Source organism: Aspergillus candidus (genome assembly GCF_002847045.1).
Source record: "Aspergillus candidus strain CBS 102.13 unplaced genomic scaffold BDW47scaffold_13, whole genome shotgun sequence".
Lineage (NCBI taxonomy): Eukaryota > Fungi > Ascomycota > Eurotiomycetes > Eurotiales > Aspergillaceae > Aspergillus > Aspergillus candidus.
In genome coordinates, this window is record NW_020194018.1 from 3,855 (window position 1) to 28,884 (window position 25,030).

Sequence of the window (25,030 nt, forward strand, 5' to 3'; positions counted from 1 at the left end):
CCCTCTTGCTACGTGTGTGAGAGGGCTGTGAGAGTCTCTGTCTGGACTCATTGGATGAGAGGACACAAAGCTCTTCCACGGCCTATGGTACGCTGGCTGACCGGTGTGACCCTACCTGGGTAGGTTGAGGGGAGAGAAGATGAGGAGGTGGGAAAGAGAGGGAGGGAAGGAGGAGGACGTATCAGGCGGGCCTGTTTGTTGTTACCATACGCAATGGATATGGCTGCTTGGTGCGTGATTTTGTCCTTAATTTTTATTTTTACTTTTGTCATTTCTATGTTTTTGCTTTCGTATTGCTGCTATGATGTGTGGACCCGGCAAGCAAGCCAGCAAGCAGACAGGCAAAGCAAAGCAGGTAAGCAATGATGCTTCGGCACATGTAACAGGAAGAGGAGCCATGGATCCACGCGCCCACCCTTTCCCCCCACACCCCCCAGTCGGATGTATTGCTCAATGGAGAAAGAAAAGAAAAGAAAAAACGAGATTTTGAATGGCATTGTTGTCATGCGCTGACGATTGATTGACTGGTTTACGAAGCCGGGAGGATGCAGCATGACAATGCTCTGACAGACTGGCTGCAGATGGTTAGTCAACGGGGCTCCCTATTCATTCACTGAATGATCATGAATGGCATTGATTTGACTCGTGTCGATGCTGTAAGGGATGGGCTATGGGGGAGTGTGAGTGGGTGAAGATGGTAGGTAGGTGGTTGAAAAGCCACATGTGAAAAGAGGAAAAGAGTTGACTACAGTGAAGTGCGTACGTGTCCGTGTCTGTAATGTCTGCTTGTTTGCCCCCATGTCCTGGTATGCGAAAACTTGAAGGGCACCGCCTTTCCTGTATCCTATCAAGCATCTTTCGGCGCCTGCACCCCCGGCTGGGAACAGACATGACAAGGACTTCGGACCCTACGGATATGAAACGTATGGAAGTAGAAATGCAATGCAATTAGAAGCCAGACCACTAGAAAGGAGAAACTTTTCTTTGTGCAGAATCGATCCAAGTAGAAGTAAATGACATGTCCGGGATGTCTTTCAGCAATCATCATCGTCGATCAGGTCATACAGTACAAAGAAAAGATCTTAGGCCAGTTTGGGAGGAATAAAGAGCCCGCCTGACGAGAAATAAGAGAGATAAGGAATAGATAGAAAAGACCCAAGGTGTCATAAGTAGGCGAAGGGGGGTGCGGAGAAAAAGGAGAGCAAAACGTTAAGGAATCTAGGTAGCGCGCTTGGCGAATTCGACACGCAGAATGAGGTGGCGGTAACCGACTGATAAGAGAAGAAAATGGAGTTAGCACCCTGTCCCTCAATTTGCTGCTTGCTATCCTCGACCATAGGAGAAGGGGGTAAGTAAGAGTAGCACTCACATCCGTCCATCTTTTCGCAGGCACGTGCAGCATCGGTACGATCTGCGAAGCTGATGAAAGCGAAGCCCTTGGCCCGCTGGGTTTCCCGGTCCCTGGCCAAGAAGACACGAGTGACACGACCGAACCGCTCGAACAGATCCCGCACTTCTCCTTCCTCTGCCAACTCGCTCACCTGTTGCCAACGTGTCAGATCAATCCACATCAAAGATAGTACACAAATGAAAAAGAAACGAAAGAAAGGGGGTAACAAAGCAAAGAATATGCCAACTCACGTTTGTAACTCTCAGCGTAGCCAGATCGTCCTTCTCGTACTTGCCAGCCATCCGCTCGCCACCAGCAGCAGCGCCCTTCCGCATGTGGGGAGGCACGTAGCTGCCCGAGCCGGCGCCCACGCCACCAGCATCCTCGCCGCCTTCTTCGGCACCGGTAGACTCCTCGACGGGTGCCATGGTGTCCTTGAAGGGACAGCGAGCCGTGAAATGTTCTCCGCTGCAGATACGGCACTTGACCTTCTTGTCCTTGAGCTGATCCTTGATACCGCCCTTTTCGCCCTCCTTCTCGGTCTCCGCCGCCTGCGCCTTCCAGTTCACGCTGGGTCGGAAAGCGATGTTCTCGCCGACGGAGGTCGTCTCGAACGATGGTCCGGCAGCGTGGCCCTTCTCTAGCCCAAACTTGGGCCAGCTGCGGCGCTCGGCCATCTGCGGATTGACGTGTTCGCGGACGACGGTCGTTTTGATGCGGCGGGTCACCTTGACCTTCTTGCCGTCATCGTTGAGCCGGTACGAGACCACCGTCTTGGTGCCATCCTTGTTGGTCGTCACTTGCTGTGCGGGGAGCGCGGAGGGGTCATCGAACTCCTCGTCGTCGGCCCAGTCGGCGCGGCTAAAAATGAAAAATTCCGGTCAGGGGACTGTTCTCGCTGTGAAATTTCGGCGGCTTTCACTCACTTTCCTAGCTTAGACATTGTGCGGGTTGTGCTGTTTTGATGATGATGTTGAATTTGCGGATTTCAACAAAGGCAAATCCGTTGTGGATTTGTTCGACGCGGCAAAATCGTCGTGGCGCATGCGATGTGGCTGGTGCAATTGAGTCACGTGCGAGGGCTTGCTTTTTGGACTCGCGGGCTGCTTCGGTGGGTCTCCTCCGCTTTGGGTCCTCGACACAACTGTGGATACGGTCCATCGACGGAATTAACTACGGAGTAGGGAGGTAGTCATGGTAATGTCCTTTTTTCTACAGTACATCAGGGGTCCTATGGGAGAGATTGAAATATGGAAAAGCAGAATCCCCGAAAACCTTTGCTATCAGTTTAATATGATCCTTTCCATGTGCAATCGCTGCCTATGTCAACAACTCTCTGATCTGAATAGCATGGAATATAATGCAATCGAAAGGTTCCAAGGGCTGAAATGATCAAAAGGTCTGATGGGGTAATCTTGAGCGAAGCCTCTCATCTGTTTCTCTCTCTTTTCTTTTTCCTTTTTTTTCTTTTTTTTTCTGGACAGTGATAATGAAGTACTGCTGATCGAACTGAAACAAATTGGATGTAGGCATGGGTGACTCATGCTGTAAGTGAAAATTGTCTCTTGTTATGAAGGTATTTGCATTATTGTAGCTCGCGACTTTCATCTTTTCAGAAATCGCTGAGAAGTGGATGGAGAAGACAATAATCCATGCTGTTTGCTGAGCTTGACTGAGGGCTTCAAACGTAGTCGACTTTGACATACCCATGGTTGACGCCCTCATACCATAGGGTGTACTGGCAATGTGCTGAAAAATAAGCTGCATGGATGTCGAATTTGATAAGGTAGTAATCCTTCCCATCCGCTCCTTCGGTAGTTGGAAGACGCCCCTTTTGGATCTTACTCAGGGGAGGATTCAAGACCGCATGCTGTTTCATGACTAGACAAACTGTAAGCAAAAGTGTCTCAAAATGTCGAAAGAGCTGTTACTAACAGCGGTTAAAGTAAAGTGGTGGCTTTTGGCCCATATTGGTATCCAACTCGTAGAGAGTGACATGTATGGAATTCAGAGGGCCTAGACTCTTGAGCTGATGCTGAGCCCAAGTAGTTTTAACCGGAACTGTTTCGCTTATTGAATCGCCCCTAAATGCATGTCAAAACAAGTCTTGCCGCACCATGATTGATGCATACTTTCTCGATAAACCATGTCATCACCTTGATGCGATATTCACCTCCAAAGGAATCCCAGTACCTGTGACTTATTGAGCCTGAAAGCTATATACCGGGCAGCTAAGAAACTTACTTTTTCTTGGTGTCGTGTACACCCTTCACGAAGCTTGTCGAGATAATCATTCCGTAATGCTTCCTGGCCACACGAGATATAACGGAGGTTAACTTGGCACCAGGTGCTGTCTCGCCTAGAGTCTTCAACAAAGCGCCGCGGACCACGGCAGTCCATCCGTCAGGAGGCACTAAGACCTCGATGTCAGGTGAGAGTTTTCACGCAGAAACTTGAGAAGAAACGGGCTTTGTCCAAACCACCCCGACCAGAAAGATTGCTTTCACTTTCTTACTCGAATTCCTGATTTGACCCTTCACGAGAGTATAAATCTCTTCAAGAACAGGCATAAAATAGCCGACCATCTGATCCCCGGTTACTTGCAGTCGACCCCTTTTGATTCCCATCTCCTCGTTGTCCGAAAGACCTGGGACGGGAAACATGAATGAGTCATTAGGATTGCCGCTGAAAGTTCTTTTTGCTACAGTTTCAAATCGACCCATTGCTTCTTCCAAGGTATCAAAATCCCAGCCAGGAAGCGAAGATAATCTATCCGTAAGAAAGTCCTCAAACCTCCTGTCGAGAAAGGTACTGCCGCAGAGGCCTCCGTCGCCAGGTGCCTCCTCCTTTAGGCGTATTGTAGGCTCCAGCTCAACAATCGAGAAGGTGATAAGATCAACAGTCCCACCGCCTGCGTCGCACAAAACAACGGTATCGCCTGATTTTAGGCCATGTAGGCCAGGTGTGTGAAGACTGTACATTGCGGCTGCTTCAGGCTCAGAGATCACGCGAATCTCTGATGCTCCTCCGAAATAAGCCTTCTCCGCACATGAAAGTGTTTTCATTTTTTCAAGGTCTGACCATATCGCTGGGACAGTTATGACAAATTCGGCATCTTTGCCATCGAATGAGCTACCTATCTGACGTTTGAAGTTACTGAAGATGTGATCCCGAAGACCACTAAGGTAATCAACGACAAGATCTTCAGGAGACGAATGGTAAGGCTCTGGGACATGCCGAATATCTTTGTATGAAGAAGATAAGCGAGGGTTTGATCTTGATTTCTGGTCCCGGGAAAGTTCGAGTTTCAACCATTGGTGGCGTGGCATACTCTGTGGGATTTGGAAACCCCAGAGATACTTTGGACCGGAATTGTCATATTGATATGCGATCTCGCTTGGGACCTTTTCACTTGTCTTACCATCGAGAGAGTCGGTAGCGTTGTATGGCCATTGGTTGATGAGAAAGTGTTTCTCGGGCTAGAGGAAGCTTAGCATAAATATGTTTCAATACTGGAGATCATAAGTGGCAGCCTTACATTGTTTACCTGAGCCCAAGCAGCACCAGAGAAAGTGGTCCCAAAATCCACAGCAATAATGACCCTTTCATTGGGGTTGGTCATCATCCTGTCCTCTTGGGGGTGGGGGGGTCCGTCACTTATCAGGACCGACAGAAACTCAAGCGAGGAATCTGAAGCCCGGTAACCGATATGATAAGCTATTCTGTGCTCACCAAAAACCGAGCCTTTTAGAATTGTGTTTTCTATGTTGAGGTATCTTTTGGAGTCTTTTTCCAATGTAAGAAAAATCTGAAAGGGGGAGTTGTTTTGAGATCGGAAAAGTGTAAACAAGAGCATATGATTGCAGCTGATGAGTGCTTTGCCAAAGCTCAGGACTATGTCATCAAGAGTGAATGTAATATTTATGTGAAAGAGAAAGGAACCGTAATTTGATTTTTTCAAGTCATTCACTGACATTGCATTTGTAACATGCAACCGTATAACTCCTTCTCCTCAATTTGACATGAGAGACCTACTGTGTTCAACGCAATTACCTCTTGTTACTTGACACCCTATCTATCGAGGATCTTCTAGTCTTATCCTATACACTTCAACTACAGTCTACTGTATGTCGTCAACGATAATATCCAAGCGAATCATCAAAGCTGATCTGAGCAGTGCTCTCGCCCCCAGTTTCTCCGTTTTATTTCGAGCCTGTTTAAGCGTCACCCAATTTCCTGGAACCACAGCTAAAGATGGATCACTCAAAATCGACCATCAGCTCATTGGACAAGAACACCATGGTGTGAGTATCTTATAGTGAAACACGGGCTACACCCGCTGGATATCTTTGACTGACAACCAGGCAGAGTCAACGCATAATCGAAAGACAATACCAGCAACAGATTGAATGCAATGAGCATGGCGAACAGATTGTCCATCCTCGAGGAACCTCAACAGAAGATCCAAACATCTTGCGCGATAGAATTGAACAAAGTTGCAATTCTCTAGTGGACTGGTATGAAAACCAGCTGGTACAGAAAGATAGAGCTCTACAAGAAGCAGAGTATCGTAATAAATACTTGAAGACAGAGCTTTCTGGCTGCCATATGAAGCTGGGAAACTATGGTTCAGACTATCAAATCAGCGACGCAAGGATCCAAGAGGACTTCATGGTGATTCGAGACAACGTCTCAAATTGGGTCGAGAATTTCCCGGACATTGTCAATTTCCAAGAACTTTGCGAGAAAAATATCTCAACGAAAAAACTGCACAGAGCAATGCCTGGATAACCTTACTCATTTCCCAAAGGACCCGATGGTGTGCAAATGGAAATTATGACTAGCAGGATCTTTCAATACACCTGGAACGGCCTATTTGAATATTCGATAATTGGAGAAAAGACGCAGCAAGACCTAATATGTCATATCCAGGAAGGAATGTCTTACTTGAACCCCCGCAAAGGTTTGCGTCTTTGCCTCTTATAAAGTAGACGAAGACGGGCTAAAGTAGTACAGGTTTCGAAAGCACCAGCGCGTGGAAATCAAGTACCGTTCGTGCCTATATGGCCCATCCGAAATACCGAGATATAGTCGAAAAGCATTGCTACTACTTGACGAATTCCATTCACAAATTCCTTGACAGGTTTCACAGACTCGAAGCTTCTAATTGGGAGCATAAAATGGAAAGATTCAGGACGCAAATAGCAAACCCAGCGGCTGAACTTGCAGCGAAGATGGCCTCTTCATCAAGCCAGTACAGATGGCAATTTTGCTTCCCGGCTCACAAATGGTTCCCTGAGCTAATTATACGCAAAGGTCACTTAAAATGGCTCACTATTATTGACGCTGAAACACATCACAAGGTCCGGCTTTCTGGTCTTGAAGGCCAGAACGATAGAGATATCATTGGCGTGTTCCTTGCGTTGATTTATCCGGGACTCTCCCGATGTGGAGGAGGGCACAACGAAGTCTTGATCGAAAAGCCTGTTATTCTTGTTGCAACTTTGAAAGATGACAAGCCTCCGAGCGGCTCTGGGAAACCGGGAAATAATATTGAGTCTAATCCCACCAAGTCAGTCAGCAGTTAGCTCAGATGACATGCGGGCAGCGAGATTGCTAAATGGTGACTAGTTCTTCCAGGCCGGCTTGTATCCAGGTTTGATGGTGATATTATCTTTCTGTCTTATGCAGATAGAACGCGGCTTCTATCCTTTGCTACTACCGGCGCTGATATTGAGTTTCCTTCCGTTGGGGTTTTTTTTTTTTTTTTTCTTTCTTTTTTTTTCTTTCTTTTCTTTTCCTTTTCTTTCGTATGCCATCTTTGTTATTACCCAAGGAGTCAACAGATGTGTCCAATCTGAAAGCAGACACAGGCCAAAAGATGCATACTCACTTGTCTCCACGACTTGAATGATAAAGATAGCCAGCTATTGCTGGTATCTAACACAATGCCGGATCCACAACACCTTGTTTCTACCATCAAAACTTTTATGTAACTAGATCTAGCATTCCTTAACTTAATGGCCAAGGAAAACCGACACAAATGATTGAAAGATGGCCATATATTGTTCATTTTCTTCGTGAACCGTTAGAGATATAGTATGATGGTCGTCAGTTGAAGGAAATTACATATGGCAGAAAAACACCGGCTACATTCTACCTACCATCTTTCTGACAACAATCTTCATAATCATTATTTATTGGCCCTGCCTTTTGATGCAACTGCCACACACCAAACATTGCAACGTACAATCACTAGAAGATCTCACAGGAAAAGATCTTTCTTTTTTCACATCCCATTACCTCACAGTCGACAAATCGAGTCCCGTTACACTTCACAAAAGTATTCAGTCTCCTCCTGTCTACACGCAGTTTGAATCTCAATAATTCTGCAATAGTGGTAGCTTCAGCTCTCGGGATTTGTCAACAGGGAGAGCAAGATGGCAGTCAATGCGTACGTGGTTGGTTGAGAAAGTTCAGGCACCACGGGGCAGTCCTGGCTGGGTGAAGCACCGGAGGCATTTGTCGGCGATCTACAGCACGATCATATGAGTTTGTACAGGTCAAGATGTCCGTACAAAGCTTATACTATTACACTATTTACAAAGCTTTCTAGATGAAACAGAACGACATATACCTCCCAGGGTGACCGTTGAAACCAAAACAAAAAGACGATCGAGATAACACGAATACCCTCTACCGACCAATAACCCTGAACTCAATCCGCCTTAGCACTAGATACGAGACAAACGCGAAAGAAAATCCCAGCTCAAAACCCACGTCACCTCCTATGGGAGCTAGGCCCGCGTGCAAGGCAACCGGCCCGACCCACCACGACTGACTCATACCGAGGACCACGCCCACGACACCGCAAGCAAAGGCAACGGCCGCAGCAATACCCAGGGGGAGCTTATCGGGTTGGTCATAGTGCTCAGGGCGATATCCGGCAAAGCCGCGCTTGAAGAAGAAGTGATCGCACAGGGAGATCGCAGAGTATATGGACAGCCAGTAGGCGATGATGTTCATGAAGTTCTCGAGGATGGCTTCGAAGTGGTCGTAGCCGGGGACGCCGATGGCGATGGAGGCGCATGAGCCTAGGAAGACCCAGACGAAGCGCGGCACACGCTGCGAGTAGCGGCTCATTACTTGCAGGGTCAGCCCGACGGAGTAGATGTTGGGGCAGTTGTTGGCGATTATGGAAAGCGCTAGAATCACGAGGCAGAATTTGCCGAAGCCGCCTAGGGGTTCGAGCACGGCGGCAAGTAGGCCGCCGTTACCGGAGGCGTCGTATCCGGCCTGGTACTTGTTGTGACCGTCGTCGATGGTGGTGGCTGACATGATGGCGATGCCGAGCATCTGCGTGAAGAGCAGCGGGATGATCAGGCCTAGCCAGGCCGAGAGGAAGATCTTGCGCCGGCTCCGGTCAGCCGGCTGATATACCGTGTAGTCGGCTGCGTAGCTGGTCCAGCCAGTAGCGAAGCCGTACACGGTTGACCCGAAGGATAGGACACCGCCCAGCTCGGACATACCCACGCCCATGGGGACGTTCCTGAAGTCGCCCGAGTGGGCGAAAGTGCCAAGAATGATGATGAAGACGATGCACGTCGGGATCCAGCTCCAGTACTCGTACATGTGGACCACCTTGTAACCGGCAAATGTGATACACAGCGTGCATAGGCCGATGATGAGGATTCCTGCGAATCCGGGAACGTCGTTGTTGACTGCGTGGAGGAGCTGGGCTCCGACGATGGCGTTGGCTGCGGACCAGCCGATGCAGGCGAGAACGTTTAGGATGGCGACTGCGGGGAGGAGTATAAGCGGGAGATTTCTTCACAACGGACGCAGGGTGATTATGATCAGGGAACCAGCTTACTGAATTTCGTTGGCCACCACCCAAACCAGAACCTCGACAGCACCATCTGTCGCAGCCCAAACGCTGGACCGAAGCACGAAAAGAAGCAGACGGTCATGATGCCCAGAAGATTGAAGAATATATCCACAAGAATGGCATCCACAAATTGGAGTCCAAACAGCGACTTTCCCAGCACGCCGATTGCGAATGAACTAACCACCATGTTGGCTGCGAGCCACTGTGACGGTCAGCAAAGTGCAGACAATGTGATCCAAAATCTGAGGACGAACCATGCTCCCAATATTGAAATACGAGGTATCTATTTGTTCCTCCGCCGGGACACGCTCGATCCCTCGCTGCTCGATGTTCAACTTTCCCGCCAGTCGCTGAATCTTCGCATATATCGAGCCGCCGTACTCGAAGCTCTGGCCTGGAACGGCTCCATCGGCGCTGTCATCGACGGTTGTATCGGATGCGTGAGGACCCTTTTCAATATCCATGTCTTTTTCTGTCAACATCATGATGGTAGTGGCAGCAAAGGGAATCCACTAGACTGTGTCCCCCAACTTCCAACAGTGTCGTATCAAGAATAAACCAGCAGGAAGACGTCGCAGGATCCCACCGCTCAAAAAAACAACACTATGCAGAACAAGAAAGCAAGGGGCTCTCAATCACAGAATTCCCAAATTCAACACAGCTCGAATAGGAAAAAAAAAATAACAGGAAGATGCAGAATCAGAAGAATCCATGCTCCTTTATCTTCGATCTTTTGCTCCATCCTTCCCCTCCCCAGAGCCCAGCAGAATCCTTCCAATAAGTATCCCATATCGCTTGTCCCCCCCTCTCCAAATCAAAAGAGCTAAAAAGACACTGGCAGCAGGTCTGGAGCCGATTTCCCCACCCAGCTAACTCCAATCCACGTGGGAGAATACCTTGATGATTGGTTGGTGATAAGCCGTGCGGTGATACGTCGTGATAGGAGGATCCCGCCATTTTGTTCCTCATGCCTTTTTCAGTACGTACTCGGCTGATAAGCGCTTCTGGGCTGTTTTCTGGAAGAAAATCTTATCAACTTTGGTACCTAATACTATCCAGCTATCGGAGGAACCAAGTTGTCAAGCATGGATAGTTAAAGGACTAGGTACGTAGTTAATTCAAAAAAACACCCCCGATGACCAAAACCCTTATCGATCACAGCACCTGAAAGTGGATCGAGATACACATCTCCTGGCCCCGTAGTGGCAACCAAGTCTGTCCCCAGGGTATTTCAGTCGTCAGAGTGCTTGTCTACTAAGTGCCCATGTTAATATTTTAGATACTCGATGTCCCAAGCCATGGACACATTGAGGTTAGTGCATCTATCCATCCATCGATTTGCTCGGCAGATGTCGGCAATCGCACGCGGCATTTAGCCCACAGCCTAGACCGCTACGATCTTGGAATAAATAGTAACCAGTTGGAATTTTCCAAAAACTCAATCTTGCGAGTCATCAATTTTGGTACCAATTTGCTAATAAAAAACAAAAGAAATAGATAAATAGAATGTTACACCCATGTATGTACACAAAACGCATGGGACCGGGCTCAAGAGGTATAGTAAATGTAGAATGCAGATCTGTATCCATCCACCGTGCTCGTGTCACATGCAACATCGACTTCTAATGGGGAAAGGAAACATGAAAAATTGCCAAATGAACGAACAAGCTTAGAGCTTGGACAGCATCTTGTTACCCTGCTTGATCAGGACGGCGGCGTCGTTGACCAGCTCGTCGACGATGGCCTTGGCGGACTTCTTCTCGTTGACGACGGCGGACACCTTGCCCATCAGGTAGGGACGGGCGTTGTCCAGGGTGTCGTCATCGACATCGTCGGGCAGGTTCTCGAAGTCGTGCTCGACGGGGATGATGCCCTGGGCGGTGAGCTTCTTGATCTCGTCCTGGCGGTTCTCCTCCCAGTTCTGGATGTAGGGGTTCATGCGCACGCGCATGGGGCGACCGGTGAAGATGATGGTGCGCACGTTATCCTCGAAGCCCGCGGTGCGGACGGCCTCCTGGTGAGCCTTGGGGGCACCGGCCTCCTCGGACAGGATGAAGCGCGTGCCGACCCAGGCACCCGAGGCGCCCATCATGAGGGCCGCGGCGAGCGAGTTGCCGTTGTACAGACCACCGGCGGCGACGACCTGCACCGGACCACCGGTCAGGGGGCTCTTCTTGTCCTTGCACAGCTGGGCAACGGTGGGGATGAGGACGGTCGTGGGGACGTCACCGGTGTGGCCACCACCCTCACCACCCTGGGCGCAGATGATGTCGGCACCAGCGTCGAGGGCCTTCTGGACGTGCTTGGGGTGGCCGATCATGTTCATGTACAGGATGCCGGCCTTGTGGAGACGCTCGACGACGGGCTTGGGGGCCACACCGACGGCGGAGACGAACAGGCGAGCACCGCTCTTGATGACGATCTCGACCAGCTCGTTCAGCTTGCCCTTGGTGTAATCGTAGCTGGTGGGGGGACAAATTGATTAGCTGTTGACACAACCATTTTGTGCAGGGTATTGGCGACTCACTTGGTCTTACGGGCACTACCGCCGACCTGGGGAAGCAGCAGGTCCACACCGAAGGGGGCGTTCTTGTCGTTGAGGTAGCTCTTGAGCTCATCGACCTGCTCCTGGAGCATCTCGGGGGTGTAACCGACACCACCGATGACACCGAGACCACCGGCGTTGGTGACCGCAGCAGCCAGCTTGGGGCCGGCAGCCACGTTCATACCGGCCAGCAGGACGGGATGCTGGATCTTGAGCAGATCCGTGAGAGGGGTGCGGATTTGTTCTTTGGAAAGTGACTCGTCAATATGGGGTCTCTTGCCACCGCCATGTATCGGGGTTCATTTCCACGGGCGCGGTGACACGTGCGGAGAAATACATGGGGAGGAACTTACGAGGAGAAGACATGATGAATGTGTTATGAGTGGAAACCTGAAATGGTAGAAGGGAGAGATCAAAGGAGGAGAGATGGAGAGATGAAGGAAAATCCGGGGTAGGAGGAAGGGAAACGATGGAGCGAGGTTAATAAGAAGAAAAAGAAGAAGGGGGAGACGGGGCGGGACCGAGGGCGAAGCATCAACAGAGGAAAACGAACCGAGGCTTTCCAATTCCACCTGATCGGCTTTGCCGAATCGCCTGATCAGTGATCACTGGGCGGGGTTGCCTCGATGCCTGAGGCAGCAGGACGGGGGTCACATTCGAGGCACAAAGGCTGCAGGCCGCCAGAGGGCTATTCCTGTCAATCCAGTGATTGAAACGACACTACAGAGACATACGGTGTAGGGCATATTACTTGTGATTCATGTGAGTGTTTTTTTATCAATCAGTGTACCTGTCCATGGAGACCGCACTGACCAGGTTGGTTCCACTGACTAACGGTTATAAATAGGGATCGATCCAAGATTGGGATTGGGGAGAACCACCCTCCACGGCTAGCCGAGTAAACATTGTGAAAGCGAATGGTGTACTCGCAGGAAGACTACTATCCGCAGGAAGACTACTATCATCAAGTGGCTTATTCTAGGGTAATTGAGATTGTTTCCATCATTCTTCATGGTGTATATACATCGTCACTAGTGCCGAGAATAGCCGAAATCGGACACCATACCACAGTCCAATGAAAGACACCGCCAAAGTGCTCTATATGCCGACAACTCCTCCTAGCAAACGAACCGATTCTGGCCAGGAAAAAAAAATGCTCTTAGCTTTTCCCCACCAGCATCGTATTGTTGCGGGGAGCCCTAAACTCAGGACTCGGCAAACGAGTCGGATACTGATTCCCACCGGAATAGAGGCCGCCCTAAAATCTAGTGAGACACCTTTATGGTGGAGCGTTTGGATGAGTAATGGAACAATCTTTCTGTAGAAAATATGATTACTGATTAGGAGTGGTCTGTCCCGAACAATCTTCACATTCGTGGTATCGGAAAGTCACAACTGGCGTCCAAATTTGTGTATCAACAGTGGTTGGATTACCCCACCAGGGAGGTCTCTTGGATTAACGTCGAGAATTGAGACATTGAGCAAAGTGCGATTGCGATGTTGCAATAGACCGGGGATAAGAATAAAAAACGAGCAGAGTTCTTATCCATGCTGTCGACCTGGGTGGAAACTTGAGAGTTTGCCCAAGAGATAAGATGATCTTGACATACATTGCATATGCAGTCATAACGCTGTTGACATAAGCAGAAGGGATGACATAAGAAGCACATGACGTATCGAATATATTTTTCCGTCCGGCGTGCAACACCCCGCAGCGCTTCAATCCATTCTCACCTCTGCAAGTATGCGATTAGGGCCAGCTCCCAATTGGCATGGTACTGCTGCCTCTTTGAACCACGCCGCTGGTGGCTATCGCTCGGGGTATTCTGCGCGAATTAGTTTTTTTCGCACCCCACGAGGGATTGTCATGAATAGCAGTCGAGATCTGGGCAAGAGGCAGGTCCCCTCAATCTGATCTGCGCTCAAATATTATTATCTAACCCTCTCCATCTGGTAGAAATCTCTCTGTATATGGTACGCATGCACTTCCTCTGAGACGTCCGTAATATACCGTACATCCCGCAAATGGCTTTTGTTGTCTCATGTACGGCACAAAAATAACGCAATGCCATTCGACATGACCGGCTAATCCACACATCCAGGGCTGCGACGAGCGGTTCAGAAGGATAGCAATCAGATTCCGTCTTCCCGGGCAAATGGCGCTAGCCAATCCCCTCCGACAATATCCCACATTCGAAATTTCTCCCACAGCCCGATAGCCAGATCCAATTCCAGCATGGGCCCTGTGCAGCCACCGTCCCACCGAGCATTCATTGCTCTCGGGAGCAATGTCGGGGACCGCGTCGACATGATCGAGGCGGCGTGTCTTGAAATGGACCGGGTGGGCGTCAAGGTCCAGCGCACAAGCTCCCTCTACGAGACGGCGCCCATGTACGTCCTCGACCAGGATCCGTTCCTCAATGGTGTTTGTGAGGTAAGAATTTTTCCTCCACCGGGAGTGTACCGTCGCAACTAACCTCGCCTAGGTCGAAACCAGCCTGGGCCCGATGGAGCTATTAGACACGCTCCAGGGTATCGAGATCGCACTTGGGAGGAAGAAGTTGATCGACAAAGGGCCGCGATCTATTGATTTAGACATCCTCCTCTACGACCAGCAAGTCTTCTCCAACGAGCGCCTCACCATCCCACACCAGTTGATGCTTGAGCGAGATTTCGTCCTCCGACCTCTGTGCCAGTATGCTTCTCAACACCACCCAGTCTCAACCACAGTTCAGCTAACCACAACTCCACCAGGCTCATTGGGCACGAAGCGCCCCCCTTCCCAGACCACACAACCACCTACGATTCGCACCTGGCATCCCTCGCACCGCCGCACCCACCCCCAACAGCAACGACACCCATCTCACCCACCTTCGGCTCCCTCCACGCCACCGACTCAGCGCGCCCAACACACATAATGGCAATCCTCAACCTCACCCCCGACTCCTTCTCCGACGGCGGCACCCACTCACCGACCGACCTCGCATCTCTCACAACCACAGTCCGCGACTTCATCGCCGCAGGCGCCACAATCATCGACATCGGCGGCGAGAGCACTCGCCCGGGCTCGACCCCCGTCAGCGAAGAAGAGGAACTCGCCCGCGTCATCCCCGCAATCCGGCACATCCGGACCACCATCCCCGAGGCATCCCCCATCGCCATCAGCATCGACACGTACCGCGCGCGCGTCGCAGCCGAAGCCTGCGCCGCCGGCGCAGACATAATCAACGACGTCTCAGCCGGCCAACTCGACCCAGCCATGCTCTCCACAGCCGCCAAAACCGGCAAATCCATCATCCTGATGCACATGCGCGGCACCCCCTCCACAATGACCAAGCTAACAGACTACCCAAACGGGGTTCTCGCCGACGTCGGCGCCGAGCTGCGCGCCCGCATCGCCGACGCCGAAGAAGCCGGCATCCGCCGCTGGCGCATCATCCTGGACCCAGGTCTCGGATTCGCCAAGAACCAGCCGCAAGACCTGGCTCTGCTGCGCGATTTGCAGGCGCTGCGCACGAGCACGCATGGACTGCAGGGTCTGCCGTGGCTGATGGGGCCGAGTCGCAAGCGCTTCATCGGTAGCTTGACGGGCGTGCGGACGGCGAAGGAGCGCTCTTGGGGTACGGCTGCTACTGTTACGGCTAGTGTTGCTGGGGGTGCGGATATCGTGCGCGTGCATGATGTGCGTGAGATGTGGCAGGTTGCGAAGGTGGCGGATGCGATTTATAGGGGGTGATGTGTGTTTTTTTCGTCTTGGGGTTATTATTGTATTGTTTAGTAGGTGGGTTGGGTTGGGTTTGGGAGGGTGTGGATATTTCAACAATGTCGCATAGAGAATTGTATCATTACCATACTAATGAATATAACACTACTGCATACTGTCATCTATTGCTTTTGAAGGCCTATACGATTGAACAGGGAGAGAAGAAGTAAAGTAATAATTCTAGATATTGCAACTCGTCCAGAACAGATAATAAGGAACGAAAACTCCAGCACTACCTACCATCTACCTTCCTACCTACTACCTACCTGGCCTTACTCACATCAAGCAGAGCAAGCAAAACAAAATAACACAAAACCAAGCAAAAAAACAGAACGAGAAACAAGATAAAAAGAAAAAGATATACAAGAAGCGAACCCAACTCAGATCAGAGCTCAACTCAACTCAACGTCTCCCACGAAGAAAGACGGACTGAGTGATGAACGTAACGGGACGGAATTTTTGTATTGACGCTAGCGAACAATCGCAACCGGTAAGTAGAACGGAGAAGGGAATTGGAAGGTGGGGAGGCGCAGGGACATTTAATCAGGATGATGGCCGACGGGGGATGTGTGATTCCTCTTCGTTGGTGGAGGAATCTACATATCAAGGAAATGGGCGCGGTCGACATGGCGGATTTAACTCATTGAGGGACATAGGGAAGATAAAAGAAGAGCAGATGATAAAACAAACGCCATATAGAATCAATTGGCCAATGGAATATGGTATGGTATGGTACGGTATGGTATGCAAGGCACGAACTCTCAATCATCTAGCTGTTCAGATAACTCCGTATGGCGCCTGTTGCTAGGTTAGTGGTGACTTATGTGAGGCCAGTCAGAAGCAGTCATACCTTGCAATTTCACCGCACCGTCGCCCACCAGATTCGACAGGTTCTCCAGATCGTCACCGGCCGTGATGCCGAAGCGGCGCACAAAGTCCTTGGCTGCCGTTTCCAGATCGCCGTAGGTGTCGTCGCCCATGGGCAGTTCGTCCTCCGGTCGCCCGAAGTAAGTGTTGCTGGAGATGGCCGTCGCACCATCGAAATTACGCAGCCGCTCCTTGGCCTCGGACTGGGCGTTGGCGTCGAAACGGTCGCGGCCAAAGAATTCGTCGGACGAGATGCCCTTCTGCTGGCCAAATCGCGTCGTGTTCTGCTGGATTTCCGCATCTACAAGGCACACCTGGTTAGTGGATCTTGGGTATTTTCGACCAAATGGGAAGTGAAAGTGGCTCACCATCTTCTGCGGTCCTGACCGCCCCGACGGGACCGACCGAGCCAAAGCCCAGCTTCGGGGCAACCGGTTTCTTGCTGAACGTCTGGCCGAAACCCAGCCGGCCAACGCCCATTCCGAGACGCTCCACGTCACTCGAGTTCCGGTCCTGCGACGACCGAGACGCGCCGAAGCTGGGCTTGGGGGGACTGATGGGCGAGGGGGCGGCGATGGGCTTGGCGGCGGTGGCCGCGGCCGCTTTGGCGTCCGCCGCGGCCTGTTCAGCCTCGGGGTCGTAGCCCAACTTCTCAATGCGCTCCGCTTCCTCCTTCGCCTTGCGCTCGGCCTCGTCGAAATCGATTGTGTCCGCAGCGACGACCTTTTTCGCGCCAAGCTTGGGGGCCTTCTTCGCGCCCAGGACACTGGCCTTCTTCGCGGTGCCTGTGGCCGCGGTCTTCCGCACGCTAGCGCTCGACCTGATGGCTGCCGGAGCGGGCGATGATTCCTTGTCGGAGGCCGAGAGGGGGGACTTGGAGCGGGTGGTGCCGTTTCCGTTTGCGCCCGTGTTCAGGAAGGGCGACGCCGTGCGGCCGACGACGGGCGGGGTGCCCGTGCGGGAGGGAGGGTTGCTCGGGCGCTTGATCGAGGGCTTGTCCCACGAGGAGAAGAAATCGTCGTCGGCCTCCGCGGGGGTGTTGGAGCCATTGGACGGGGTGCCAGCCGGAACGTCAACCACGACCTCGTCAGGGAACCTGGCGGTGAACGTGCGGTTAGTTCCTAGACCTTTGATTGATTGTTAGGAGCACTCACTGCCGGGCATCCTCCGCGGCGCGTCTCTTCAATTCATCCTTATACTTGTTCGCGGCATTGCACGTGTACTTGACCTTGGCGTCCTTGCTGGCCAGAGCAGCGGAGCCCCCATGCGACTGGAAGTATTTGGTAGCGGACTCATTACCACCGACCTTCATCGTCCGCAGTTGATCCCATTGCCATTCTGTACGTGTTAGTCTCAATTTCACGGTAGATATAAGATGGCCATGAACGCGGAGAGCATACGATCGAGGTTCGTGGAGCGAACAAAGGAGATGTGGACACCCAGGTTGCGGTGGTTAGAGGAACAGTCCAGGCACAGATAGATGCCAAACGGAACGGACGACCATGTTGGGTTCTTGGAGCCACAATCGAAGCAGACCTGGAAGTAGAAAAATCAGCCTGAGTGTCCCAGATGGCGACGTGGTATTGTTAGGGGCGCGAAGAGGGGTACCTTGTTTGCCGGCTTCAGTTTCAATTTCTCGAAGATTTTTTGAGACTCGGCCTTAGAGGCAGCCATAACGAAGAGGGGAGAACAAGGGAGACCGGAAAGATAACGAACAGACCGAGGAAAGGGTGGTGTTGTGGGGGAGTCGAAGTGAGGAGGGAAAAGGAGAAGATGACAGAAGTCAGAATAAGGAACGCTGGGAACAACCAGAGAGCGAACAAGATAATATGGAGATCAAATCGGGTCGAGAAGGAGGGTCGAACGTGGTCGGAAATCCACCCATGGATTGGCACTGTCGGTCTTGCAAATTACACGACATGACGCACGGCTTGGCTGCGATCCAGACCCCTTTTGCGGGGGCGGTCTTGAACCTGTATTGCAAATTACTTGATTACCCGGAATGATCCCACCGCAAGCAGTCATCCACGTGACCCAATCCGGCGGGAGGCGGGCGGTGAGGCCCATTTGCCCGTAATTTATTTTCATTTCTCTGAAAAAGACCAAAACGTTCCTTTTCGGGAAATGGAGAAGAACCTCTCGGGATTCACCTGGACTGATTGAGATACTTCCCATCGTCCTGAGTTCGACTATTCTCCCATCCATGTCCTTTAAGCGACCCCTCCCCTTCCCTGCAATGTCGCTATGAGTCTCTCTCTTCGCCCCCTTTCCGCACAGGCCTCGCGTGTCCTTCTACTGCGCCCTGCTGCTGCTACTGCTCGGTTTCCCCGCACCGCCGACCTCGCGCGCAGCTATGCCACCTACCGCGACATAGGCCAACAGCCCGGAGCGACGCCCTCCCCGCGAAGGAGAAACGTCACCGTGTTGTCCGACGACGGCCGGTATGAATGGGGGGAGCTGAGCGGGCGGGAGAAGGTCGCGCGGGCAACGCAGCAGTCGGTCAATCTCGCCGTTATTTTGGTCGGCGCCACGCTTACTGTACGACTCGACCCCTACATCAAAACAGGATCAAAGGCTGACGGGGTGTAAATGGATAGGGCGGCGTGTTTTACCTTCTCTACACCGAGGTCTTCTCCCCCAATAGTCGTACCTGGCAGTTTGAAAAGGCCGTCGAGCGCATCAAGGACGATCCCCGTTGTACGGACTTGCTCGGGGACCGGCGCGAGATTACGGCTTTTGGCGAGAATACTTGGAGCCGATGGGCGCGGAACCGGCCTATTGCGTATGTTTGATCATTTCCCGTGGCTTATGTGGGTGGACGTGGCTAACCTGTGTGTAAAGGACAACCATTGAGAAGGATCGCCTGGGTCGTGAACACTTGCGCATGAACTTCCATGTGAGCTTTATCATTGACCGCGGAGTGAGGAGATGGAGTTAACTAACTACATTACTAGGTTGCCGGCCCGCGGAACTCCGGCGTCGTTGTCGTGCACATGATGAAGCCGCTCGACAAGTCCGAGTGGGAGTATCAGCTTCTTGCGCTGGATGCTAAAGGTATGCTCTTCTTTACATTGGGTGTGTTCTATACTAATACCTGAAAGGCCACTCGCGTCTGATTCTCGAGCAAGCCCATGACAAGCCTGGTGTGGGCAAGGCGCTAAAGATCTTCGGCATCCAATGGCGATAAGCATTGATGCTGGATGTGGTGTGGTCAGTATATCAGAACATGATACTGACTCGATTTCCACGGCTATCTAGACCCAGCTCCGCGGTCGGAGTGTAGTAAGGCGTCACGAAAGCGTGCCTCATCTTTGTACACATACCCCGGCGGGAGACTAGCCGAGGGATTCTCAAGAGCAAATCGGACTCGATCCAGTGTTCTCTAAGCCAGTGCTACTATCCCTGGCCAACTATTCGCTTGTACCATAGAATGAACATTTACGAATACCACACAGTTACTGCAAATCAAATCATCTCTAACGTATTTCCTCCCGTCTAAAAACATCCCATCAAATCCGCGGCCCCTCCAAAATAACCTTCGCCTCCTCCCCTCTCCACCAACTCTTCCCCTCCTCCCCAGGAAACGCAAACCGATCCATACTCTCCCCCTTCATCTGCACACTATACCCAGGCTCCATCGGCGTAACATAGTACCCCTCGCGCACACTACTCGGATTCACAAAATGCTCATGCAAATGATCCACATACTCCAACACGCTCTTCACCCCACTCACAACAACATAGTCAATCGTGCTCAAATGCTGCGTATACTCCGGCAGCCCCACGCCGCCCGAGTGCGGCACAATCGGCACCCCGAACTTGCGCGCGAGCAGCAGGATAGCGAGGACCTCGTTGACGCCGCCGACCCGACACGCGTCTGCTTGCAGCACGGTCAAAGCGCCAGCCTGCAGAAGCTGCTTGAAGATCACCCGGTTCTGGCACATCTCGCCCGTGGCGACGCCGATGGGTCCGTGCGGGGTGTGCGCGAGGGCCTTTTTGATCGCTGCGTGGCCGAGGATGTCGTCTGGGGAGGTGGGTTCTTCGATGAACCAGGGCTGGAATTCTGAGAGCTCTTGCATCCAGGTTATGGCTTCGGGGACGGACCAGATCTGTTGTCTTTCTTAGCTGGGTCTATACGCAGGGGTAGGGTGTATATGGAGGGGGTGCTATACCTGATTGGCGTCCACCATAAGGATATTCCCCCGGTCGTAACCGATCGCCTCGCGCGCGATCCGCAACCGCCGCTTATCATCCTCGAGGTTGCCCCCGACTTTGATCTTAAAGTGACGGTACCCCTGCGCAAGCGTCTCACCCAGCAACGCCTTCATCTTATCCTCGCTATACCCCAACCATCCCGCACTGGTTGTGTAAGCCGGCACAGCCTGGCTGCGCTCCGCGTCACGGATACGCTCCTGCTTACCAGGCTCGACCTCTTTGAGAAGAGCGATAGCCTCCTCGGGCGTCAAGGCGTCAGTGATGTATCGGAAGTCAATGCAGCGCACGAACTCCTCGGGGGTCATGTCCGCGACGATGCGCCAGACGGGCTTGCCGAGGGTCTTGGCCCACAGGTCCCAGAGGGCGTTGACGACGGCGCCCAGGGCGAGGTGAGTGACGCCTTTTTCAGGGCCGATCCAGCGCAGTTGGCTGTCTGAGACGAGGTACCGCCATGTTTGACCCCAGTTGGAGGTGAGATCGTCTAGGTCTTTGCCTACGACGAGGGGGGCAAGGAGGGTGATTGCTGCGCAGACGATCTCGTTGCCTCGGCCGATGGTGAATGTCTGGTGAAGGTCTAGGTATTAGATAGACTGGGACTCGAGGCTGAGGGACGGAATTAGTTATCTTACCATGCCGTGTCCTTCGTGGTCCGAGTCCGTGTGGAAGATGCAGTAACCGGCGGAGTAGTCGCCCGCTGCGTTCATGGCATCGGAGCCCGTCTTGTCGAGGGATGTCTTGTTCACGCGTTAGTGATACAGTAGCGTCCCAGCGCAATCAGGACAGACTCACCGGGAACCGGACATCCCGAGTGCTGAAGCCCGTGATCTTTACCATGTTGTCTGGATAGGAGACTGGACTCTAGATGCGGGGTGTTGACGACGCAAGCAGTATACCACACAACTGCACACTACCTCATGAACACTCTATATGAAATCCTCAGTAATACCAACAGTGAACTGTCAATCCGCATAAATCTCGTCTAAAATCTGCAAAAGAAAGAAACGTAGTAGCAGCCGAGTGGGACAGTAGCAATTATATGGTAAAGACCCCCCTCATCAAGCAGGCTAAATCGGGGTTAATGCGCGGGAGACGCTCACTGTTTCTCCACGATTCCTCTAGGGTTCTGTGGGGAGGGGACTCGCTGATTGATGGGTTAATTGGCTCCGGGCATGGCGTGGGTTTCTCCACCATTGACGTCTGGTTTGGGGAGTGTCGGATTACCTCCGACTTGAGCACACTGATCGGTTCTTGGATGACCTGTCTAGATTATCCCCCGTGCTTGACAGTGTAGAGGTCTACAGTGGTGCGTATATACACTGTGGTTGAAGAATTTGTAGATGAGTGACAGCAGGAAGGGTTCAATTAGGAAATAATATGATCGACACTGACCCCCGCAGTCATGGCTTGTCAATGGGTTGATTCTAACTGCCATACTCAAAACCTCGCCAGGTCCTAAGGTGTAGCCTAAGGAGACTATAAAGAAATGGCCCCTTATGCTATTTTTGATACTGGAGCGTCCCTTAAACGTACAATATGCGTGTGAGATAGACTAACGTGAATAAATCCGTTGACCTGCCTCGCTATGCTCCAGGGCAAACCATTGCGAAACCGTGAGGAACAACCTTTCATTATTCGAACTGATCCCCGTAAGAAGCAATCCATGTTTATCCAGAGAGACCTCGTTTCTCGCTCTCCGAGAAGAAGATGATCATCCGCCACAGCTTCCGTACCAGAACCTCGGCTTCTTCGTCCAGTGCCTAAAGTTGTCAAGTTAGCAATCCGAAGTCTCAAGAAAAAAACGAACCAAACAAAGAAATTGAAGGAACTTACCATCTCGAGCTGTTCGACCAACTCCTGGGGCTTGCCATGCTGTCGCACATGCTCCTCCACCACATCCACCAGCATCTGCTCCTGCACTCCCAAATACTCCATGATCTTTTTCTCCACAAAGGGTTTGAGCTGTTCGCTGACAATGCTGTCGTCCACGAACTCCCACTTGACCTCCCAGTTCCACAGCCCCTCCTTGTCGGCAGGAATCTCCGCCGCGAGTTGCCGCACCGCTTGGGCGCGCTCTTCCTCGGTGAGCCCTGCGGCTTCGGCGGCACTGTCGAACTTGATCGGGATGAGCGGTCGTCGGGCCGTGGCCTCGGGTTCCTCCTCGTCTTCCAGCAGCCCTTCGACCTCGGCCACGGTGCGACGGTGGGTGGCGGCGTGGGCCTTCTGGGCCGCCGCACCGAGCGACAGCTTGAAGCGCTGGGGTTCTCTCGGGGCCTGGGGCCGGGTCTCCATCTCCTCCGCCTGGCGCGCCAGGAAGTCGTCCGCCATGCCACGGGCCTGCTCGCGTTGCTGGACGGATCGAGCGCGCTCGCGGTCTTCGGCCGCGCGGTCCGCCTCGTCCATGCTGATTTCGCGGGATCGGAAAGCAGCGCGGTTGCGAAGCCACGCCCCTCGGTCGGCGTAATAATCGTGGACCTTGCGACTCGCTTCCATGTCATCGTTCCAGTCCCGGAGTCGCCGGTCCATGTCTTCCTTCGCTTCCTGCAACCGGCCGTCTTCTTCCTTGTCCCGCTTCTTCTCCCGTTCGAGAGCCGCCGTTCTGCTCCGCTCGCGGTTCAACCACCGTCGCTCTTGGTCGAGAAATTGCTTTTCTTGCTCGGCTTCCTTGCGTTCCTGGCGGCGCCGCTCGAGCTCTTCGTCGCTCGCGTCGGACTCCTCGTCTTCCCGGTCAATGTGAACCGACGGTCCACCGTTCATGGAGCCTCCGTTCACGAAAGATACTCCCTTTTGGTAGTCCTTGGGGATCTGCACTCCGAATCCCTTGGGCCCGGTGGGTGCGCTAGGCGTCCCGCGGTCCCGGGGACCGAGAGGGATACCATTCGGACCGGCGGCTGGCCCGCTCGGCGCGGCGGCGGGGGGAGATGACAGTCGGCTCGGTCGCGAGCCTGCATTGCGAGCTCGTTCCATGGACTCAATTTCCTCCTCGCGCCTGAGGCGCTCAATGTCCCTGCGATTGCTACGATCACGGAAGGCAGCGATTTCCTTGGCGACCGTTTCTCTCATGCCCGCCGGAATATCGGATAACTCGTCCTCCACGGTGATGGGAATCGTGACGACTTCGGCCGAGGTCCCGTCGTTTTGTCCTTCCGCATCCTGCATCGCCGTGTCGCCTTCGCGATCGATACCTGAGCCATCTTCTTTCTGGGCGGGAGAGGGAGGGTGAAACATGTGCGACAGCACGCCGGAAAGGGTTTCGCGAGCCGCATCGATCCGGGACTGCCGTTCAGCAGGATCTTGTTCGCCTCTGCTGTTCTCGTATTGCTCGAGGTATTTCGTAGAGTTTTCGTCCACAACGACCTGTTGACACCGAGGTTAGCATTTTTACATGCGAGGTGTAATAGATAGTGCATACCAGCAATGTGCTTTTCTCGATGTCGCGGTCCTCCTTGTCAGCCTCCTTTGACGGAGACTGTCTCTTCACAGGCACTTCAATGTCCTTTAGTACTTCCACAGCAGTACCTAGACTTTCAGGGTCCTCGTACTCTGCGAAACCGAACTTGCACGGTTTTTCGTCCGCGTCCGTCGCACGGATCCAGCGGCGAAGATTTCCCGCCGACCGCAGGATTTTCTCGACCCCCTCGTCGCCGCCGACGCCGTCGGTGATACCTCCGACGAATATTGTTCGCACGATCTCGTCCCGGGTCGGTGGCTGGAGCTGCATCATGGCGTCTCGTACATTCTGGCGCTGGGAATCCGCGTTGGTCGAACCCAGACCGGCGCGTCGTCCCGGGCCATCGCCGCCGCGCTGGTTGCTGGTTTCCGGAGTCGCTGGTTTGGCGGGTCCCGATGTACCTAGGCGGATGACGGGGGCCGAGAAGTTGATGTTGGGCATGTTTGGGGGCGGTTGGAAATTGGCGGGAAAGCCCGCTGGCCGGCCGGGCTGCTGGGCGTTTGCCTGCTGCATCCCCGGCACCGGCGCGGTACCAGGAGCGGCCATTCCAGGGGCAGCCATACCGGGGGGAGGAGCTGGCTGGTCAGTTTCCAAGGCTTGGTATTGGGGAGATGTCAGCGATCAATGGGACTCACCCATTCCTGGAGGTGCACCTGGATAGGCTCCGAAGTCTGGTGGACGGCCATACATGCCGGGAGCTTTCGAGTAATGTCAGTATATGCGCCAGACATTCAAACAACTTTAAGACTAGGCGGATCAGACTCACGTTGGTAAGGGTTGTACATCGCGACGGATTTCGCACGCGATCTGGGCAGATGAAATTGGAAAAAAGCCCGCGATAGATCCTTGATGGGAGGGAGAAGTACGCGGCACGTGTTGACCCGAAGTTGCCGCTATTGATCCGAGAAAATGAC

General features: G+C 52.6%; 8 protein-coding genes across 8 annotated transcripts; 2 read left to right on the forward strand and 6 right to left on the reverse strand.

Annotated features, from left to right (window-relative positions):
* Positions 1-926: 926 nt before the first annotated feature.
* Positions 927-2,491, reverse strand: tif35 (translation initiation factor eIF3 core subunit g). Its single transcript, XM_024811968.1, has 4 exons — positions 2,317-2,491; positions 1,642-2,251; positions 1,370-1,541; positions 927-1,271 (listed from the first exon to the last, which is right to left on the reverse strand). The coding sequence occupies exons 1-4, from the start codon at positions 2,331-2,333 to the stop codon at positions 1,219-1,221; spliced, it is 852 nt and encodes a 283-aa protein (XP_024673415.1). The 5' UTR covers positions 2,334-2,491; the 3' UTR covers positions 927-1,218.
* A 5,524-nt stretch (positions 2,492-8,015) lies between these two features.
* BDW47DRAFT_102996 (cytosine permease) lies at positions 8,016-10,049 on the reverse strand. Its single transcript, XM_024811969.1, has 3 exons — positions 9,533-10,049; positions 9,264-9,480; positions 8,016-9,189 (listed from the first exon to the last, which is right to left on the reverse strand). The coding sequence occupies exons 1-3, from the start codon at positions 9,761-9,763 to the stop codon at positions 8,087-8,089; spliced, it is 1,551 nt and encodes a 516-aa protein (XP_024673416.1). The 5' UTR covers positions 9,764-10,049; the 3' UTR covers positions 8,016-8,086.
* A 660-nt stretch (positions 10,050-10,709) lies between these two features.
* BDW47DRAFT_102998 (nitronate monooxygenase) lies at positions 10,710-12,309 on the reverse strand. The gene is made up of 3 exons (XM_024811970.1): positions 12,177-12,309; positions 11,806-12,067; positions 10,710-11,740 (listed from the first exon to the last, which is right to left on the reverse strand). The coding sequence occupies exons 1-3, from the start codon at positions 12,187-12,189 to the stop codon at positions 10,948-10,950; spliced, it is 1,068 nt and encodes a 355-aa protein (XP_024673417.1). The 5' UTR covers positions 12,190-12,309; the 3' UTR covers positions 10,710-10,947.
* Positions 12,310-13,519: 1,210 nt separating this feature from the next.
* Positions 13,520-15,586, forward strand: BDW47DRAFT_103001 (folic acid synthesis protein). The gene is made up of 4 exons (XM_024811971.1): positions 13,520-13,797; positions 13,926-14,257; positions 14,310-14,518; positions 14,578-15,586. The coding sequence occupies exons 2-4, from the start codon at positions 14,060-14,062 to the stop codon at positions 15,557-15,559; spliced, it is 1,389 nt and encodes a 462-aa protein (XP_024673418.1). The 5' UTR covers positions 13,520-13,797; positions 13,926-14,059; the 3' UTR covers positions 15,560-15,586.
* A 558-nt stretch (positions 15,587-16,144) lies between these two features.
* On the reverse strand, positions 16,145-18,281 carry BDW47DRAFT_12400 (ADP-ribosylation factor GTPase-activating protein). Its single transcript, XM_024816167.1, has 6 exons — positions 18,062-18,281; positions 17,854-17,989; positions 17,608-17,791; positions 16,822-17,549; positions 16,437-16,754; positions 16,145-16,384 (listed from the first exon to the last, which is right to left on the reverse strand). The coding sequence occupies exons 1-6, from the start codon at positions 18,125-18,127 to the stop codon at positions 16,356-16,358; spliced, it is 1,461 nt and encodes a 486-aa protein (XP_024673419.1). The 5' UTR covers positions 18,128-18,281; the 3' UTR covers positions 16,145-16,355.
* Positions 18,282-18,667: 386 nt separating this feature from the next.
* tim21 lies at positions 18,668-19,889 on the forward strand. Its single transcript, XM_024811972.1, has 5 exons — positions 18,668-18,991; positions 19,051-19,235; positions 19,295-19,349; positions 19,408-19,507; positions 19,555-19,889. The coding sequence occupies exons 1-5, from the start codon at positions 18,698-18,700 to the stop codon at positions 19,638-19,640; spliced, it is 720 nt and encodes a 239-aa protein (XP_024673420.1). The 5' UTR covers positions 18,668-18,697; the 3' UTR covers positions 19,641-19,889.
* Positions 19,890-19,962: 73 nt separating this feature from the next.
* Positions 19,963-21,950, reverse strand: BDW47DRAFT_130862 (mandelate racemase/muconate lactonizing enzyme family protein; the record flags this gene model as incomplete). The annotated part of the gene is made up of 4 exons (XM_024817189.1): positions 21,458-21,950; positions 21,298-21,402; positions 20,626-21,231; positions 19,963-20,562 (listed from the first exon to the last, which is right to left on the reverse strand). Exons 1-4 carry the CDS (start codon positions 21,500-21,502, stop codon positions 19,963-19,965), a joined length of 1,356 nt encoding a protein of 451 aa, XP_024673421.1. The 5' UTR covers positions 21,503-21,950.
* Positions 21,951-22,010: 60 nt separating this feature from the next.
* Positions 22,011-24,901, reverse strand: BDW47DRAFT_130864 (uncharacterized protein; the record flags this gene model as incomplete). The annotated part of the gene is made up of 5 exons (XM_024817190.1): positions 22,011-22,425; positions 22,499-24,022; positions 24,078-24,691; positions 24,752-24,814; positions 24,883-24,901. The coding sequence occupies 5 exons, from the start codon at positions 24,899-24,901 to the stop codon at positions 22,333-22,335; spliced, it is 2,313 nt and encodes a 770-aa protein (XP_024673422.1). The 3' UTR covers positions 22,011-22,332.
* Between the last annotated feature and the right edge of the window lie 129 nt (positions 24,902-25,030).